Genomic DNA, 19704 nt, shown 5'->3' with positions numbered 1-19704 from the left:
GGCATAAGAGGGCACTACCCCGCATGCGTCGGGATTATTACACATAAGCGTACTCAGCAATCACGACGAGGGTTTTTAGTCAGGTTCATATAAAGAATTACATATTATAATTGTATACAATGAAATCAGTAAGTTCAGTACCATCGTCTGCGAGCTTCCGTTGTCATAAGTTGAGACATATATTCATTGAGTATTTGTTGGGTCGTTGAGTGACTAATAAACAGTATATATATATATATATATAAAAAGTGTTATTCTGTTTCATTTTTAATGTGTAAAAAATAATATTATTAAACTTTAGTTAAAACTATGAAATACATTACATTATATTAGAATTTTAAATTTATATTTAAATATTAAAAATTCATTTTGATAATTTCTTCAAAGATAAATTAAATTATAAAACATTTTATGCTTGTATTTCTGGAAACAATGAAAATAATATCATTCTGGTGTGAGATTTATTTTTTTGAAGGTGAATTACATCGAAATGCATTGCAAAAAAAAAAAAAAATTTTTTAATTTTTTAAATTCGAAAATTCAATATCTCAAAAATTATGCGGGATATGGAAAAATTGTATTCTTAAAAAAAGTCTTATTTCGTCGAGTTCTACAAAAATCCGTGGTCATTTGGCGGCGCCACGGAAACTGTAGACTTACCATAAAATAGCATACATACGGCAATACTAAAGATATAAACCGGATAGATACAATTTTTTTTGCGGGTAAATCATTTCAATAAATATGAACATTGAAAATGGTAATCTAAGGGTCAGAGTAAATAAAAATAAGTATTGACATAAAAATTTGACTTAACATTGTAGATAACTTTTAAGCTGAGACTTTTGATAATTTATATTTTCAAAATTTTCAAAAAATCTGTTTATTTTTTATTGATTTTTATTCTCTATACTTTCATAAACTATTTTTCACTATACCTGCACGTAAAGTTTCAATTTATGCCCTGTTTAAAAGGAAGAAAGTCATTCTTTTCTTCAATAAGAAAACAAATGATAAAAATTAGCGCATGCGCGATTCTTCTCACAAATAGAGGCAAAAATTTAAACTTTCAGGTGCAGCTCTCGTGAAAACTGATGCTAAAAATTTCTGACACAATAAAAAGTAATATTGAGTAGAAATAACTTAAAATTTTTATTTAATTTAAAACAAATCACATTTTTCGACCCAGCCATCAAATCTATTTTTTTAAAAGCTTTTTCGTGATTAAAGATTATTGTGTTCTCTATCTTATAACGAGATGTTTTTTATTTTTTTTTGTTTAGACAATTTTTTATAATTAATAACACAAGTTTTTAGTTAAAAAATTTCATACTTAAGTTTAAAACACCATAAGTTTTGTATACCAAAAAAAAAACCGTTTGTCATATGATAACTTCTACATTATTTCACAATATCATTTTTCATTTTTGCAAATTGGATCATTTTTCGCAAAGTTTCTTCATACCCGGAAAGCGTCATCATATTTATCAGTGGCCCATTTGACCCCATAGAAGATAATCTTAATTAGGAAAAATAATTTTTTATATTTCTTTAATTATGATTTAGACTTTGATAAGGTTAATATTCGAGTTAAAAGTTATCTTGTATCTAGAAATAACCTGGCGTCAATCTCATGATCCGAGAGTTTTAATCGACAATCTAATATCGAAATCGATAACGCTATTAAATATTATCAATAATTAAATTACAAAATCTCATTACGATAATAAAATAATATATTAAAAAATGATTATACAATTTTTATCATTATCTTGTCTACAACATATATCTTACAAATAGACATATATATCTGAATGAAATTTTCCTAATTTTCGTATCTGATTAAACTTTTTTGCATAAATTATTCCATTATTTTTTTTAAACAACTAAATATAGTAGATTATTAAAAAAAAAAATTTATTGCAATTTTCAATTACTTTCACATGAAAAAATTGCACTCGAGGGCGATGTCATGTTAAATATTCTTCACAACACTTGGAAATTTATGTAATCTCCGGAGGCACTTATTTTATGCATAAGAGAGTAGAAATTCTGGGGTGTCATATCATTTTATGGTAGTTAACAATTTACAACTAAATTAGGTCATAAAATATATGTTTAAAAAAAAATTAAGTCTATATTTAGAACATATCCCTTTGGATGCTTAAGTTATAATAATTCGTATTAAACCAGATTCGAAAATTTTGATCTGTATATTTTATCAAAAGTTTTAAAAATAAAAAATACTTATTCACGTATGCAGAAATCTAATCTTTAGTAACGAACATGTTTGTAATGTTAAATAAATTTTAAATTTACATATGCAATGAATAATCGCGGGAAATAATTTATTTTTCAACAAACCAGTTGACTTTTCATTAAAACTTTTTTTTTATCTAAATCGCTGTATATAAATTACATATTAATAAAAATAAAAACGATTATCACTTAGTGTGAGAAGTAAAAACTGATTTGATGATTAGATTTGTCCGATTACCTGCCACTATGATAATTAAAAAATCTTTATCGCTGAGCGAGATTCATTCCTGATATTACACTGATAGAAGGATTTCTTATCATTTGAAAAGATGTCTTAGTGTTTAAGAAATTATTTCTTAAACATCATTTTCTTGTATTTCACAAATATTTTTTACTATTTAAGAAATCATTTTTTAATAGTTAAGAAATCATACTTTAAGAAATGATTTCTTAATTATTAAGAAATGATTTTTTAAATACTAAGAAATCTTTTTAAGCGCTAAGAAATCCTTCTATCAGTATATTAGTATTTTAAACTATGAAAAAAAAAATTTTATTGTTCTCCAGGATGCAAGTTAATGATAATATTATCTTTAACGTTTGTCCGTAGTATATCAAGTCAATTTTCCATGGAAATTTTTCTATCTAATCCAATTAAAAAAAGATTAAAAAAAAATTTATTACATATATAGAGAGACAGAGAACTGATAAAATTTGCATGAGCCCGCCAATGACAAGGCTCATAATCGGCAACCAATGAGAGACGTTGAATCCTCAAGTATTCTATCAATGGTCACTGGAACGTTATCAATTCCTACTGCATAAAACTACGACAAGTTTAACGTTTTCGGGTCATTCGGTTGAGTGGTCGGCTCTCAGCTGCCACTTTTAAATTCCATCGAAAAAAAATACTTTCATCGTGTGTTACTGACAATATATAAATTTTTTTTTTTTTTTTTTCAAAGGACGAGGGCCTTGTAAAAAGTGTCAACGCAATCGTTTGACCAGTTAATTTAAAAATAAAAAAAAAGGGGTGACAAGATACAGTTTTAAATTGGGTTCGAATTTAAAAGTAAATTTTTTTTTTTGTAAGTTCAAAATGTACACGTTTATTTACTTGCTGAGCGTTGCATTTAGCTGTCATGTTCATGCTCTTACTATCGTATCAACCCCGGAAAAATCAGATCTTTGTGACAGGTAAATTTTATTATTTTTTAATTTTATTACTTAAATACTATCAAATTTTTTTTTCATTATTTATAAATAATATATCATTGTCATGTAAAGAAGAGTTATTGTTAAAATTTCTGAAAGGTTTTAAGATCCATTAGCTATAAATATATTTTAAGATAAATTACGAAAAGTTTTTGCATTAATAATATTTACATAAATGTATACACGTGTACAAGACAATAGAGTGAAGTTATAAACAACAATTCGTCATATTAAAATAATATTTATCTACTTTACTGACGTACGTTAAAATAGACTATAATAGTAATATAACCGGTATTAAATGTAAACATTTAAATAAATATATATGACTAATTTTTCCAACACATGTATAACTATTGCTGATATGAGCGTTATAAATTATAAGCTTCTTACTAGAGTTGGTTATGTGAGTCACGAGGTTATTATATTTTATTCTGATAAAGTGTCAAGTTCACATCATTTCTGATGTCCTTTCTTAATAAGATCATGAAATTGCGTCGATTTGTATATTAAACTCTTGAATAGGAAAAATGAAATGAAATAAAAATAGATGAATAATTTTTACAACACTTCTCTTATATAATGCTAGTATAAATATTATAGATTATAAGCTTCTTTTTAGAATTGACCGTGAGCTATGAGATTATTATATTTCATTCTGATAAAGTGTCAAGTTCAACTAATTTTCATTGTTTTTTCCCAATAAGCCGATATGTAAAAAAATCGTGTTCCGTCTCAGATTTGAATAATTTTTTTTTTTATTATTTTATTGCCTTTTATACAGAAAAAAAGGATTTCTGGGTGCAAGAAATATTTTGTATTATTATGAATTGGAGACAAAAATTTTCTTAGGACTAAAAAAAATTTCTTGACGCAAGAACTTTTTTTTTAAATTTATAATGCAAAACATTCCTTGGGGTAAGTAAAAATTTTCTTGGGACGAAAAAAAATTTTTAGCGCCAAGAAATCCTTTTTTCTGTATACTTTTATTTTGTCTTGTAAAACATAGCATAAATTGTGTTTTAAGCGTTGGATTTTTCAACTATTAAAAATAATATTCTAATGTGTCTGGCCAGTGCTATCCGCTTATATAAATTATATTTATATTAAAATTTTTAAGTATTCGGCTAGATATTGTCTATTTCATGTAATTGCTATTCAAGTACATTTCTAAGTAAGAAACTACTAGCTAAGAGTTGCTTTGCATCTGGGCTATATCGCCCCCGGGTTCTACCGTGCGTCATACCCTTAATTTGGGCCCGGCTAATTGTTTCTCGCTATCCTTAACCTGACGTTTGTCACGTATCCTTTGCCGAACAACGTCAGTCGCACGATGAGGGAATCGCTGCAATGTTAATTTCAGTGCTATGTTGCCATGTCGTTTCGAAGTTTCACTAATTTACATCACGGCTGCCCAATTTCAAAACACAGTAAGGGACAAATTTTTCAAAATCGATTTTTTAGTGTTTTTAGTTCCAGTGGAGTCTTCTGGACATGATTCACTACATATTAAAAAAAAATTATTTTTGTCAGTTACTGTGTTTTGAAATTGGGCAGTCGATCAGATTATGAATTTTTTATTTACATTTTTCGCAAATAAATATTTTCTATAAAATTTATGTATCATTTATTCGACTAGGCTCCATATTTTTTTCTGATTGAATCAGCTGAGAAAGATTTTTATAACCATGGCAACGTTGAACATCAAATGTTACTTTGTAGTATACTTTTATTTTTATTTTTCTTAATTGAAAGTAAGAAGATTTAAATATTGTTTAATTGCAATAATAACACGGGCAAGTTTCACTTGATGTTATCAAACTATAATATTACTTGAAGAAAACATCATAATTGTACAAACTTGGCTATTGTCCGTGTAAAAGCAATTAGAAGACCGCTTACTCAAACAAAACTTAACTATAACGAGAGAAAACCACATGATGATAGATATATCAAGAACGCAGCTATTAATTAATTTATCATTTAAAATTTATTTTTTTACTTTTATATTTATTACATCTTGAAAAAGTATAGTAAAGAATGACAAATTATAAATTATATTAATAGATAATATATTTTAGGGATATTTCGGAAATAAGATTCATAATTCTGGAAAAAATAGTTCTGATTTATATAGACCTAATAAGTATGTTTTCGTAGATCGCGTAGGTTTGATAATAAACGAAATAAGTCATGTGTAGATCTACAAAAATTTCATTAGATCTCCAAATAAATATAACTTTTTGATTTACGTTTATCTAAAGTATTGTTTTTTGGATAATTATTTAATTGAATGTTCAGCAAAAAAAAAAATATTAATGATATTAATTTTTTATTAACTCATTAATAAGATGAGGAATTTTAATTTTTGCAAAATTTAAAAAAAAATTGACTGTGATTTGTGAATTTTTAAATTTTGTAGTAAAATAATTTTTTTTTAAATTAAAATGTTTAAAGATCGACTACAATTTTACCCTTCGTGAATTAATAGTTTTCATTGATAAAAATTTACAAATCAAAGCTCATATTAACTGATTAATTTTATCCTGTTGAGCCAATCACTTTAATTCCAATTTGATTATGCAAATCATTGTATAAAAAATCGTTTTTTTTTTTGTTTATAAAATATATTTATGTCTAAGTTTCACATGTATTTCGATTCAATCACATACTGAGTATTACTTACATCCTTTGAATAATTTTATTTAAAATTCTCACAACTTTACGAACTTGTGCAAGCATTTTATTTTGCCTCAATATTTCATTTTATTCCGTTTCCTTTTCCAATAGAAAAAAAATTGAACCATAAAAAAAAAAATAGTAAATGGTTGACTCTATCATCCAGCGCATAATCATTAACTTTTTTTATCTTCAATTCTCGCACGAAAAAAAAAATATATTATACCTCATCGTCATATTTTTTTATTTTCTTTTATCGTTGAAATTCAGCTTTTCTCGTTTTTCACCGTCTCCTTACCGGCTCGCTCATTTTTTAAAAATTATTTTTCTCGTGTCTGAAATAAAAAATTACTAGATTATGTTAATGATAATAATAATTTTTTCTCAACTATTTTTTTATTGTTACATGAAATTACCTAAAGTACATGATTAAAAATATTAGAAAAAAAAAGCACCCTTTAACATTAGCTTCTACCTGTGGATGCTTCTGGTTTATTCTCTCCTATAGAGTAAAAAATTATGTGAGTGGTTTTTTTGTTAAAAATTAAAGAGACAGTCTGGGTAATGGGTGGAAAAGTCAGACACGTACATCTATTCATTTTGTGGGTTCTACCAAATACGCGGTTAGAATTAGCGTGATAGTTGCAACGTACATTCTATGCAATAATAATTTCTCTCTCTATTTGTCTTTCTCTCTTTCTGTAAATGAGAGTTATCCTCGTCACAGAAAATTCAACGATGCATAGTCACATTGATAGGATGAGCTATTCTTGCGGTGACGAGTTCACGGTTCTGCAATTGCTGTTTTCATTGGAATTTGATTTGTGTATTGATGCGATGCATCAGTCAGAGATACCCTAACTAAATTGTCAATGAATGCAATGAGAAAAAAATATTTAATTTACATACAAAAAATTAAATACGTCTGTCAAACAACTATCTCTATTACAGTCGACTACCCGCCATAAGCCTGGTCTAGGGGATGTAGGGTAAACTTTTTTGGTAATATATGATTTTAAACGTCATATTTACGTTTTGAAAATAAAATAAAAATCAAATGTGTGGGTTGAAAATTATTAATCCAACAAAGAAATGTCAATAATTATTTTTCATTGAAAGTAAATAACAATTTATCAATGAAAGACTTGCTCTAGTTTACAATGTTAACGATGCTCATATTTATATAAGTAATAAAAGTAAATAACGACTTTATCAAATATTATACTTGCTAATTGTCAACAAATCAATATTTTTTTAATCGTAATAAGTAATGACCGACATTTTTTTGCATGGATATCTAATCGAAGACAATTAGTTCAATGTCAGACGATTAAATATGAATAAAGCTTTTAATCAATGAATTATTAATATAAAAATCTAGTGTTTGATGACTAACATTTTTTCAAACTTTTTTTACCATTGTGAGAAAACTCAATCGTAAATTAAATCCCTCATTATTATTGGAAATTGTTTACTTTCACGATCTCATAATTATTTAGCGGTGCGATTTGCATTAATGTTTGAAAGAAAAATTGATATTAACGAGACATTTATCGATAGTTTTAGTATAAATCAAATTAAAAAATATAGTGAAATAGTTATGCACAGAAAAAAAAAGGATTTCTTAGCACAAGAAATATTTTGTATTATGAATTGAAATAAAAAATTTTCGTAAGATTAGAAAAAAATTTAACACGAGTAATTTTTTTTTTTGCTTCAAATAATTTATCTTTGCCCGGAGAAAATTTCTGTTTCCAATTTATAACACAAAAACTTCTTTTTGGAAAATAAAAATTTTCTGAGAGCGAGTGAAAATTTTCGCGCCAAGAAATCTTTTTTTTTTTTTTTTTTTTTTAGTAGATCATTAATCTATTATATATATGCTGTAAATTAAATATGTCGCACATATCACGATCTTGCCGCAGAAATTAAAATTTTAATGATTTAGTATACTATACATATATATATATATATATATATATATATATATATATATATATATATATATATATATATATATATATTTAATTTCACATTCCCTATCATAATAAATTTTTATGTTCTAATATTTCTATTTTATTTATATATTTTAAAAACATATTTTTGTTATAAAAAATTGAATACTTAAATATTGACCTTGAAGCTCTAAATACTTGAGCAAAATTTCTGTTAGGTATTCGTACTAATAAAATAAATTGACAGTACAAATCTTAATAAATCTTCAATTACCTGCATTATTGTAATATTTTTAAATGAGTTAATAAAAATTAAATAATAGATATAATAATACTCATATTAATGTATAAGAGTAAAAAAATTTCATTTTCAAGTGACGCTAACACGGATAACTTTAAAATTACCGCGTAAAATTATTCGTAAAAAATAAAATAAGAAAAAAATAAAAAGATTTGACTGTAGCGCTGAAAATCAAAGTCCCAAGCGACAAGGTGGTAAAATGAGGGGGAGGGAATTTCATTCGGCTCTGATGGTAATTATTGTCATCTTATATTGTAAAGTTTACTATACGATTTTTTGAAAGTTTATTACTCCAATAACAAGTGTAACACTAGTGGTAATAAATATAATTTGCACCAATAAAAGTTATTAATTCTTGACAACATACAGGATTACAAACCTGATTATACAGTTAGTATATATTCTCTTATTGAAATTACAATAATATGAATAAAATACACGCTTTCATCGGTACCGGTCAGTACGTTTTTGCAATAACTTGATTATAACATTTACGATTTAATTTTTCCGTATAAATGTTAATGAATAAATAATAAGCAAGTAAATTTGAAAAATTTTAATTATTATTTTTTTTTTAAGCCGCTTATTTACTCGTCTAATTAGAGAATAAACAAAAACAGCATTTAAATTTTTTAGTCGTAGGCTTTATTTTGTAAATTGGAAAAATGCTTATTTGCCACCAAGCTGCTTAGGTATTTGCACAAAGCTGAAGTAACATCCAGCAGAGAAGAGTACAAAAAAAGTTTAAGCAAACATATCATTAAATTTGTTTTTTTTTTTTTTTTTTTTTTTTTTTTTAATACTTTTTGTCACTTGGATAAAAAAAATATTATAATAGTCATAACAATGGTTATCAGTCGACCGTGGAAGAAATCCATTATATCTTATAATTTAAAGTAGAGTCCAAATAATTTTACTTAAGAAAAAAAAAAGTAATAATAATAATATATGAAACATAGCAGGAATGTGGACACACTAATTATTTATTTATAAAACTTTAATACCAAGGCTTAAGCTGAATGGCAAATATACATAAACAATATTAACAGAATCCATATTAACATTAGATAACATCAATAATTTACACTTCGTTTATATATTTATATTAAATCACGTATAAGACTGGTAAAAAATTTATAAAGAATTCTATTAGAAAATTTACGAAACTCCAACAATATAACCAATTAACAATTATCAGACGTTTAGTAGCTCATTCTTGAAAAAATTAAAAACAAATATTTTAAAGATTGATTATTACAATATTTTATGATGCTAAAAGAGAACCGGTACCTCTAGTTTTTTCATTAATTTTAAAGTTAAGAAAGAACTCAAATTTATTTTGAAAAGCTTCATTATTGATTTAGCGACGTTTTGATTTTTTTATTGAATCTTTATCAGTCGTCTATAAACATACATATATAGTACAACTTTTATATTTTACGGTACTTATTCTTAGGTTACTGTACTTATATGTACAGTACAACTGGTAAATTAACAAAATCTTATTAATTAATAAAGTAACATGACAAAATGGTATCGATATTGTTATCGTGTGATACTAGTACTCCTTTAACATTATAAACTAACCGAATTTTATCAAATAATCTTGAGCGCTACTAGTTCACATGTCAAACCCCGCGGTAAAAAATCATTTAAATTTAAAAGATGAGTACGTTCCCAAGTAGTACAGAGACAACTTCAAGATGTCATAAGAATTTCTTTTAAGAAGACAGACAAATTTTTTTTTTGTCTCAAAGCCAAGTTTTCTTATATAAATAAGACATACAGTTGATGATCCTAGGAGTCATAGAAACTTGTGTTCTTTTTTTCATCTTAAAAAAATTCATTTTAATTTAAAAATCGTTTAGATAATTTATTAGTAGTTTACTTTTCATTTCTTTCAATTAAATTTCAAAAATTGGAAATATTTTCTAGCTGATTATTAAAATACATCTGAAGTTACTTGACACTGGAAGTGCAGTTGTTGTAAATAGATAAGAAAAAAAATCAAATTAATTTAATACTATTTTTTAAAAAAAACAAAATTTTTCGAATACGGTTAAAAAAATTTAAAATAATGCTCAATTATATTTACAACAGAGATTTTAGAATATTTAGAAAACATTAAAAAAAAATTAATTAGATTAATATTTTAATTAAATTAACTGAATTTTCGAAATTTATAAATTGAAAAATAAAATTAAAAACTTAATTTTTAATAAAAAATAACACGTTGGTGAAAAAATTCTTTTTCGTATTTGCCGTCACCTTAGAGCTGCATTTAATAAAAGATTCAGAATGTACGATATATTTTTAGCTGAATTGAATTTAAAAAAAATTTCGTATTACATTTAATATGAATTTCAGGTGGTCAGTCTTGGAATAAAATATAATATACGCTGTATGTTCCATCATGTAGCATTACAATGTCAAATCACATATATGTCGTAATCTAAATTTAAATAGTATACAGGATATTGGGATAAAATAACATATAGTAGCAAAATAAAGTATAAAGATTCTCAAGCAACATGAAGTACAAAAATACACTGCCACATTCGAGAATTGACTTTTTTAAAAATTACAATATTGATATATGAAACTTTTTTTTTCAAATCTTATTGGCAATCGTCTCAAGCAGGCTGCATGCCAGATTTTGAAAAACTTTAGTATTTTTATTTATTACTGATAATAATTCAAGATACAATGTTATTTTATTCTAGAATTTAATTAATTATTCAAAATTAAAGTGAATGGTAAATCAAAATTTAAAATAATAGACTATATATTTTATTTTTGACAATCTATTAATTTTTTTTTCAGCCCAATTTATTGTCATGGAGAACTATTGAAAACTGTACAAATGGCAGAAGTATTTCCTGATAGTAAAACCTTCGTTGATCTTTATCAGTTAAATGATCCGTCAGTAACTTTGGCCAAGTAAGTACTATAAGCATACAATAAATATCTAATTTTCAATTAATAAATTGGGCTCTAGATAAAAGTATTTGATTTCAAATATTTAACTTGGTATTTATCCAAATCATAATAATATTTATAAATCAGATTACTTTCTTATCATAAAAAAACAAATATTTGTTAGCATTTAATTTCAATAATAAATTAGGTCGGTCAACAATAAAAAAAAGTAATCAAAGCTTACCCACTATTTAAAAAAAAATGTTTGAAAATCCAAAATCGCAAAACTTAATCGCTCATATAATAATAAAAAATAAAAAAAAAGTTGGAAAATCGAAACATGCACAACTCACTTGCTCATTCAAAAAGTGATCAATAAGTAGCGCTCCTGTATGCAAGAAAGTATAAAAAAAGAAAATATTTAAATGGCAGCTAAATTTTTTCATGAATTGCCAGTTTGGAATTTTTATTAATTATAATTAAATCAAAAAGATTTGAATAGTAATTATCAAAAGGGTTCTTCTATTTAGGAATTCAACTGTAATAAAAAATAAAATAGATCAATCGGTTGTGTGTTTTTCAAATTATTGTATTTACCAACATCTATACATACTAACAGACATCACAGGACTTTTTCACATTTTTTTTATTTTCAATCATTATTTAAAAAAAAATCGACTTGAATTTGTCTTCAGTTCATTCGTTAATAAATTATCTTTCAAATGGTACGAATTTTATTCTAGTTCAGAATATTTAAACAAGTGTAAATATGATTTCTACATGAGTGAATTAGCTGGGACGAAGTAAGCGTTAGCAAAACACACATTGCTTTGCAATTGAGTTTTACAATAAACAAATAACAATTTAAATGTAAAACAGCAACTGTTTCAAACAACTCCACAAAATTTCAAAATGTTTCAAATTTTTCGGCCTCGCCGTTCCTCTAAGGCCCCAGTACTAATCATGAGTCTGAAATAATAATAAATTATTGCTTGCATTTGAAATAGAATTCAACTTCCGATAGTTTAAAAATAAAATCACTTTTTTTATACCGCATAAAAAGAGTCTGAACTTTTCTTCTCTATCACACTCAAGTTGACGAACGGTAGTATCCTTGTTACACTTGCGCAGTTAATGGAAACTTTGTCCACGTTTTGCTTTTAAACAAATGAACATTTTTTACAAACGTATATTGCTAGATTATAGAGTAGTGTATCGTCTTATCGAGCTTCATTCTTAGTTTTGCGTTCAGAAGTTTTGTTTGAGAGAAAAACTACTATAGACCCGCCACCGGTATATTGTAACTCTGTTTTTGGGATTTAATTTAACAACGGAATAGCGTGGGCTTACACCGATTTTTTTTTACCGTGTACTGTCTGAATAAATATTACGTTTAAAATATTTTTCGCTGGTAAATATAAATCATTCAACCGAATTTAATTTTTTAGTATTTGTTAGCTTACTTCATTTTCAGATGGGCGAATTCATGTGAAAAATAAATAAATAAATACTGAATGAATAAAAACGTTTTTTTGTCATGTAAAAAAAGTTACATTAATGAAACCATCGAAAAATATATTTTTATTGGTATTTTTTTTTTATCTAGTGTTCCAATATATATATTTATATACATCAATTTCTAGTTGCATTATTAAAAAATAACTTTTCTACAAATATTCAAAAATATATTGTGTAAAATAAAAAATGAAAATATTTTAGCTTTGAAAAGTTTATGTCGGCAACAGGAGGTAACCCAAATAAAACCCAGGTATCCACATTCGTAGCAGCTAATTTTCACAGTAGTATTGACGTACTACCTTGGACACCTTCTGACTGGCAATCAAACCCCACAATACTTGAACGTATCCAGGATCAAAAATATCGTCAATGGGCATATCAATTAAACTTTGTATGGTTGAATTTATCACGACAAATGTCACCAGAAATAATAGCACGTCCTGAGAGATATAGTGCTATTCCTCTTGAGAATGGATTTATTGTCCCCGGTGGTAGATTTCAAGGTACATATTGATTAAGAATAAATTTCTATGTTTATCGAGGTATATTTCATAAAATAGCGGGACCGCTCCTTCGCACAATAATTGAAAGAAAAAAAAAGAAAAAAAGCAGCTCTTTTTTTATTATATTTTTTTTTTTTTTCTATAGAAACTTACTACTGGGACAGTTATTGGGTTATTGAAGGACTTCTAATTTCCGGAATGAAAGAAACAGCGAAAGGAATTATTTTAAATTTTATATCAATGGTAAATAGATTTGGCTTTATTCCAAACGGTGGAAGGGTGTACTACTTGATGAGAAGTCAACCTCCCCTACTTATTCCTATGGTAAGTACATTTTAAATATGCAGATTGTTATTATCCAAAGCATGTAAACTAAAAATTTAATCCAAGCAAAGCGAAATTCACTAATTAATAAACATACATCTAATAAAAAAAATCTAAAGTGATGCATTTATAAACTAGTACCCACAACTACCAATAAAAGTGACCTTACATTAAATTTATGTATGAGTCTCTTGGTAGAAATGGGATAGTCTCTAGAGTGTGAAACAAGAGGCCGTTGTCCTAGAATCTAATATCTCCCAGGCTTCCAGAATTCACATTAATTCTTTTCTACTCTTTACTTCTTTGCTTCTTCTTTGATATTTTTTTTATCCTGGGTTTTATAGTTTATCCGACTTTTAAAAATAAAAATAAAATAAAAAATGAAAGGTACTTATAGAAAAGTTTGTGGAATTTATTTGTTATATTACTGATCGAACATAATAAATTTTTCTAATTAGATACGTGATAATTCATAGTAATGGATTTTAAATTCGTAATGAGTTATAACTTTAAACATTTATTTTAAATTTATGCTGATTAATAATAAAGTTTCCCAGTAATATTAACGTTTTTTTTTTTAATAATATTTTTGAGATATAAAAAATCGAGTTAAAGTAGGTGTTGAATGCCAGATTACATGCCAAGAAGTTATATAGTAACGGAAGTTGTAATATTAGCTGATAAATGGCACGTATAGTGTTGATATCAAAAGCTATACTTGTCAAATGTTTGCTTGCTTACTTACCAGTTACATTCATGAATGTCAAACTTATTGGATTTTAGTTTATAGAATATAGCTTGTCTCAACAAACTTTCATTTCACGTAATATATGTTGACAGTAACAGCCAAACAACATTTCAATGCTGTTGTCTATACATTAGTCGCCACAATCAATACATTTTTTATAGACGATAAAAATAATTACTTGATAATGAATTTCTCTATAAAGTCTAATTAAATGGATTTTTATTATTATTACACTGTAAAGAAACGGGAGTGGACCCGGATTTTATTTCACTCCGAATTCACTCCGTCACTCGGAGTTCTGGAGTTTTAAAGTAAAATTCTGTATGCGAAGTGATTAGGAATTTTTTCATGGGTGGAGTAATACGGAGTGACGTGGATTTCATTTCAATTCGCATTCACTCCGGTCTGGAGTTTTAATACTTAAGTAAATTTATATTTAATAGAAACAGCTGTTAATAAGAAACATAATTATTTCATATATATAGGAGAGGGGGGGGGGGGGTAGGTAAAACGGGGTACCTCCAAAATTTTAGAAAAAAAAATTAATTTTTTAAATGTTTTTTAAACATTCCAAAATCACTTTTGTAAATATAATTGAATATTTTTTGTTAAACTTTTTCATAAAACAAGTTTCATTAAAAAAATGGTGATGGCTTTTGATTTATGAAAAAAACAAGTAGAAATTTTTTTTTCTTCTTTTGCATCCAATAATTGTGTAAAATGTAATGTTTCTTTATGTAAATTGCTCACAAAAAATTTAATTTGATCAATTTTCTTTAATAAGCAGAAATTTTTTTTTTTGCCTTTTTTAGGGGATGTCCCATTTTTCCCGCCAAAGTAAAAATTTTTTTGTTTCAACGGCATCTGAAATTTTTATTTATTATCTTGCATATCATTAAAATCAAACAGATTTAGCGTATTTGAGTCCTCGGAACCATTGTATTTCCTTAAGTACCCTCTTTCCCCCCTCCTTTTCCTAATACATAGTAAAAATATTAAATAATTGAATAGCTATAGTGACATAGTTTTTATAGGAATATTTGATATTTCGGTACAACATGAAATGTTATCTCGTGGTATGATCGATGTAAGTTACACGACAGTTTGTGACTTAACGGAATTATATTTGCTCAAGTTTTATAAGCTGCTTATAATTTTTTTAAATTATTTCGCGTAAATTTATAGAAAGGGAGCTCGTAATTATTGCATACTCAATATAAATATCAAAATATCAAATACCTAAGCTCACTATATATTGATAATTTTTTTTGTAATTATTATTTTCCGAAACTCCCCATCGGAGTGAAATTCACTCCGAGGAAAACAAATAAATAAAAAATCATCCACTCCGCGTTCACTCCGCAAATTTTTTACAGTATATTATTATTATTATGACGCTATAAAAAATTTGTGTAGCAAATACGAATTAAATCTAGAATAAAATTCACTCTGACAAGGAGTTTATTTGAATTTCGAAGCTCCGGAGTGAAATCCACTCCGAAAGGAAGTTAATTTTAATATTAAAAGTCCGAATCGGAGTGAATACAGATTCAAACAAAATCCAGATCACTTCTAAATCACCTCTTGGAAAAACAATCCTTGATTTACTTCGTATGTGAAGTAATTTTTTCTAAAGCCTCGAAACTACGAGTGCAGTGGATTCGAGTTGAAATAAAGTCCGTATTTACTTCGAATTCATTCTTGGTTTTCCACATTGTATTATTATTATTTTTTTTTTTAATTTTTACTAAAAAATGTAAATTACATATAAATTCACAATATAATAAAGAACTCTTAATTAAAACGTGAATAACTTTAAAACAATTAGTATTGACAATACTATTCATCACGTCGGAGTTATTATTAAATCAAAAGTTCAATTGAATTTATTCAATTTTAACATGGAATGTATTTCTATTGGGTAAAACATTAATAACGTTTACGCTCGTCAAATAACATAATTAATGTTTAAACAAAGAAAATTTAATTGAATTTATTGCGCGAAATTGATTTTGCTCGACACAGAACCAATGCTCTTTAATGAAAAAATAAATTTACATTTATTTATAAAGTAAAGTCCATTGATGAGTTTTTTTTTTTTTATATATATATATAAACTAGGGAAACTCGTTTTAAATGTTTCGATAAAACAATTTTAAAATCCAGCTGATTCTTTGTTGAAACGAAACGAATCGATAAAATAATAAAAAAAAAAAAAACTAAAAATACTAAATTCTATTCGAAAGCTTTCTGACAGAAGCACATATATATCCTGTATCATATGTAGTTTATACAGTATATATCAGCGATTGTGTCAGAAATCCTTGATCTAACCGCCCACGAGATATTATTCCCAGGCAAAACTTTCGATCAGATAAATTCAAATATTTATTTAAGGTCTTTTATCAATGATTTCGTTAATATTAAAATATTATAATTTTTTTTTTTGATAAAATAATATTATAATTTTTGAAAACCAGTACTTGTGGTCGAGTGGATAACACTCTTGTCTCCGAACACAAATACTGGCCAGGCTCAGGTTCGAATCCCACAGAGCGCAAATGAATTATTTTTCACAAGTTGATATAATGCATTGATCTGTGGGATTCATTCCATATATATAGCCGCCAGACTGCCAACTGTCTGCAATCTTCTCCACTAAATATCACTCCATGATTGCAAAGAAGTATAGAGAAATAAATGGAAATAGACAGCTAATAATGAGATATATGGAATAGAAAAAGGAAAAATATGGCCAAGAACATAGTCCGAAAAAGTTTAGGGTAGTTTGTTAGAAATGTATGAAAAATATTTACCCAAGAAAAAGAGGGACTTAAAAATTGCTTGCAACGTAACCTAAAGACTATGTAATGTAAATATGTAAAGAATAAAAACTGTAGAAAACGGAAGTTATACAGTTAAGATTGCAACAATTAAATTTTTTATTATAATTTTTGAATTTTATAACAGTAAAATAAATCATTGAAATATTTTATTATTATATAACTTTATACGAAAAGGAATTAAAATTTAATATAATAAATTCTTAAGTTGAGAAATAGTTTACTTTGAATTTATAAAATGTAACAATGTATCATCAGTTTAACAGTTGTTTAATTGCTTGAAAGCAAATCACTGTACAGTATTTTCAGTTTTAATTAAAATCTGAACGTAATAAGGAAAGTTTTAAGCCGATAGAAAATAAAAATGTGTAAGCTTTTATTTTATTTTATTTTCAAACGACTTTTCATATGTCCGCCAAATTACTGACGAACACTTTTTTATTATAATTATTTATTACTACTACTATTATTATTATTATTTTTTTTTAACTTCCCGCTAAGAAAATTATTAATTTTCAAAAATTCGGGAAGTTATTGGTTTCACCCCAATTTTCGAAAATCGAGTTTTCATCAGATGTCGACATTTTGAGGTCCCAAGAAGCTATTATGACTATTTTCAGAAGGATGTCCAAGTGTGTGTGCGCGCGCGCGCGTGTGTGTGTGTCTGTGTGTGTTTGTGCGAATGTAAACTTTTAATATCTTTTTAATGAACTGACCGATTAACATGTTTGAGGTGGCAATCAAAAGAGTTTGTTAGCCGTCAACGTTTCTGAAAATTTCAAATCGATCGATCAAATAGACTCTAAGATATGGAAGAAAAACAAACAAAAATTTTTTTTTTTCAGTTTTTTTCAAATTTTTCAGAAATGGCTCGATTGATCAATTCCAAAATCTAATCAGCACAAGAATTCAATAAAATGCGTCGATTGCCGCCTCAATCATCTCAATCGGTTAATTCGTTCGTAAGATATCGTGGGAGAAAGACATGATAAAAAACGGTTTTTTCCTAAAAACAATAGCATACAACAGTATTTTCGAGCTCGAAAATGTATTCACGACAATGTTTTTGAGCTCAAAGAGCTCGAAAACTGCGGGAAGTTTTGGGGCTGGCCCGCAGGGTCAACCGATAGACCGATTTTTTTTTTTTTAGTATAGTATACAATGTAAAAAGTCGAGAGTGAATTCGGAGTGATTAAAGATTTCATTTAAATTCAAACTTACTCTCTGGATTTTATCCGCATTTACTACGAAAATTTCATGCATTGTATTTGAATATAAATAAATAAATATAAAATTTTATATTTTTCAGGTTGAAAAGTATATAGAAGCTACTGGTGATATAAAATTCCTATCAGATAATCTACTAACACTTGAAAAAGAATTCGCTTACTTTATACGAGACAAAACGATTGAAGTCACGAAGAATAACAAAACTCATAAAATGGCACGCTATGTAGTAAACAGTGACGGCCCACGTCCGGAAAGTTATCGGTAACTTTTGTTAAATATATATTACGTCATTCCAACAATTTTATCAGCACTCACTAATTATTTATCATGTTCTCAAACGCGATAATAACTTTTTGTACATAATAGATTTATGTTAGTATCGAACTGCTGGCCTTTTAATTTAAATCACTATTAATTTCACCATTTTAAATCCAGGTCAATGACCATTAATTATGTGTCAACTATCAACTAATCGTTGCAGCGTAACGTAATTTTGTGGTGAACCAACAGATAAATGAATTTAAACTCAAATTTATTCACATACTCGCAACCTTACTAATCAATTTAAATAAATAACATTTTTATCTCTTTCGATAGCAACAGAGTATTTAAAAATTAAATGAATGCCCAAATTTATTTTATAACTTGAGAACTTTATAAATTTATTTTTTAGATAACACGCATAAGAACTAATTACGGATAATTTTTTTATCATTTAAAATTAAATATCCGATCGTTTATTTATTTATTTTTTTTTTTTTCATTCAATGACTTATTGAAATATTGAACGTAGAGCATAAAATTATTTTTAGCTTTTATTGCTCTGAAACTTTGTTACAAATATAAAAAAATCGTTCAATATAAGTCGATATTCACAATACAAATGTACCCGTTTGATAATTTTAATATTTATTCCTTTTTAAATTTCTTATGAATGAGTTATATTTAACCTTTTGTTACTTTATATAATTACATGCTATAAATATATCATATGAAGAGGCGTTTTTATTTTTTTCTCTCTCACACTCAAGTGGGCGAACGGTATTATCATTATTGCACTAATACAGTAATCAGAAACTTTTGTATTTAAAAATTTTTTTTGAGAAAAACTCAGCCGAAAATTTCTGATAACCCCTAATAAAAATCGTAAAATCATAAAATTAAAATTTGGAAAATCCAAAAGTGCACACCTCAATCATTCATTTTATTT

The 19704-nt window shown here is 26.5% G+C and overlaps 1 protein-coding gene across 2 annotated transcripts in view; it reads left to right on the top strand.

The window, feature by feature from the left end:
- LOC103577247 (trehalase) overlaps positions 1–19704 on the top strand; it is a 56945-nt gene that overhangs the window by 19271 nt on the left and 17970 nt on the right. The window contains exons 1-5 of one of the 2 annotated variants that reach the window (XM_053740696.1): positions 3084–3456; positions 11233–11349; positions 13048–13349; positions 13495–13673; positions 18574–18755. In XM_053740696.1, coding sequence (XP_053596671.1) covers positions 3359–3456; positions 11233–11349; positions 13048–13349; positions 13495–13673; positions 18574–18755 — 878 coding nt within the window. In that variant the 5' untranslated portion in view covers positions 3084–3358. Of the gene's footprint in view, positions 1–3083; positions 3457–11232; positions 11350–13047; positions 13350–13494; positions 13674–18573; positions 18756–19704 lie in introns of those variants that run through there. The other variant, XM_053740695.1, reaches the window with a different exon arrangement.

The sequence above is a fragment of the Microplitis demolitor genome, chromosome 7 (assembly GCF_026212275.2).
Source record: "Microplitis demolitor isolate Queensland-Clemson2020A chromosome 7, iyMicDemo2.1a, whole genome shotgun sequence".
Taxonomy (NCBI): Eukaryota; Metazoa; Arthropoda; class Insecta; order Hymenoptera; family Braconidae; genus Microplitis; species Microplitis demolitor.
The sequence above is the reverse complement of the archived record's forward strand: the minus strand, read 5'-3'. Positions and strand labels throughout refer to the sequence as shown.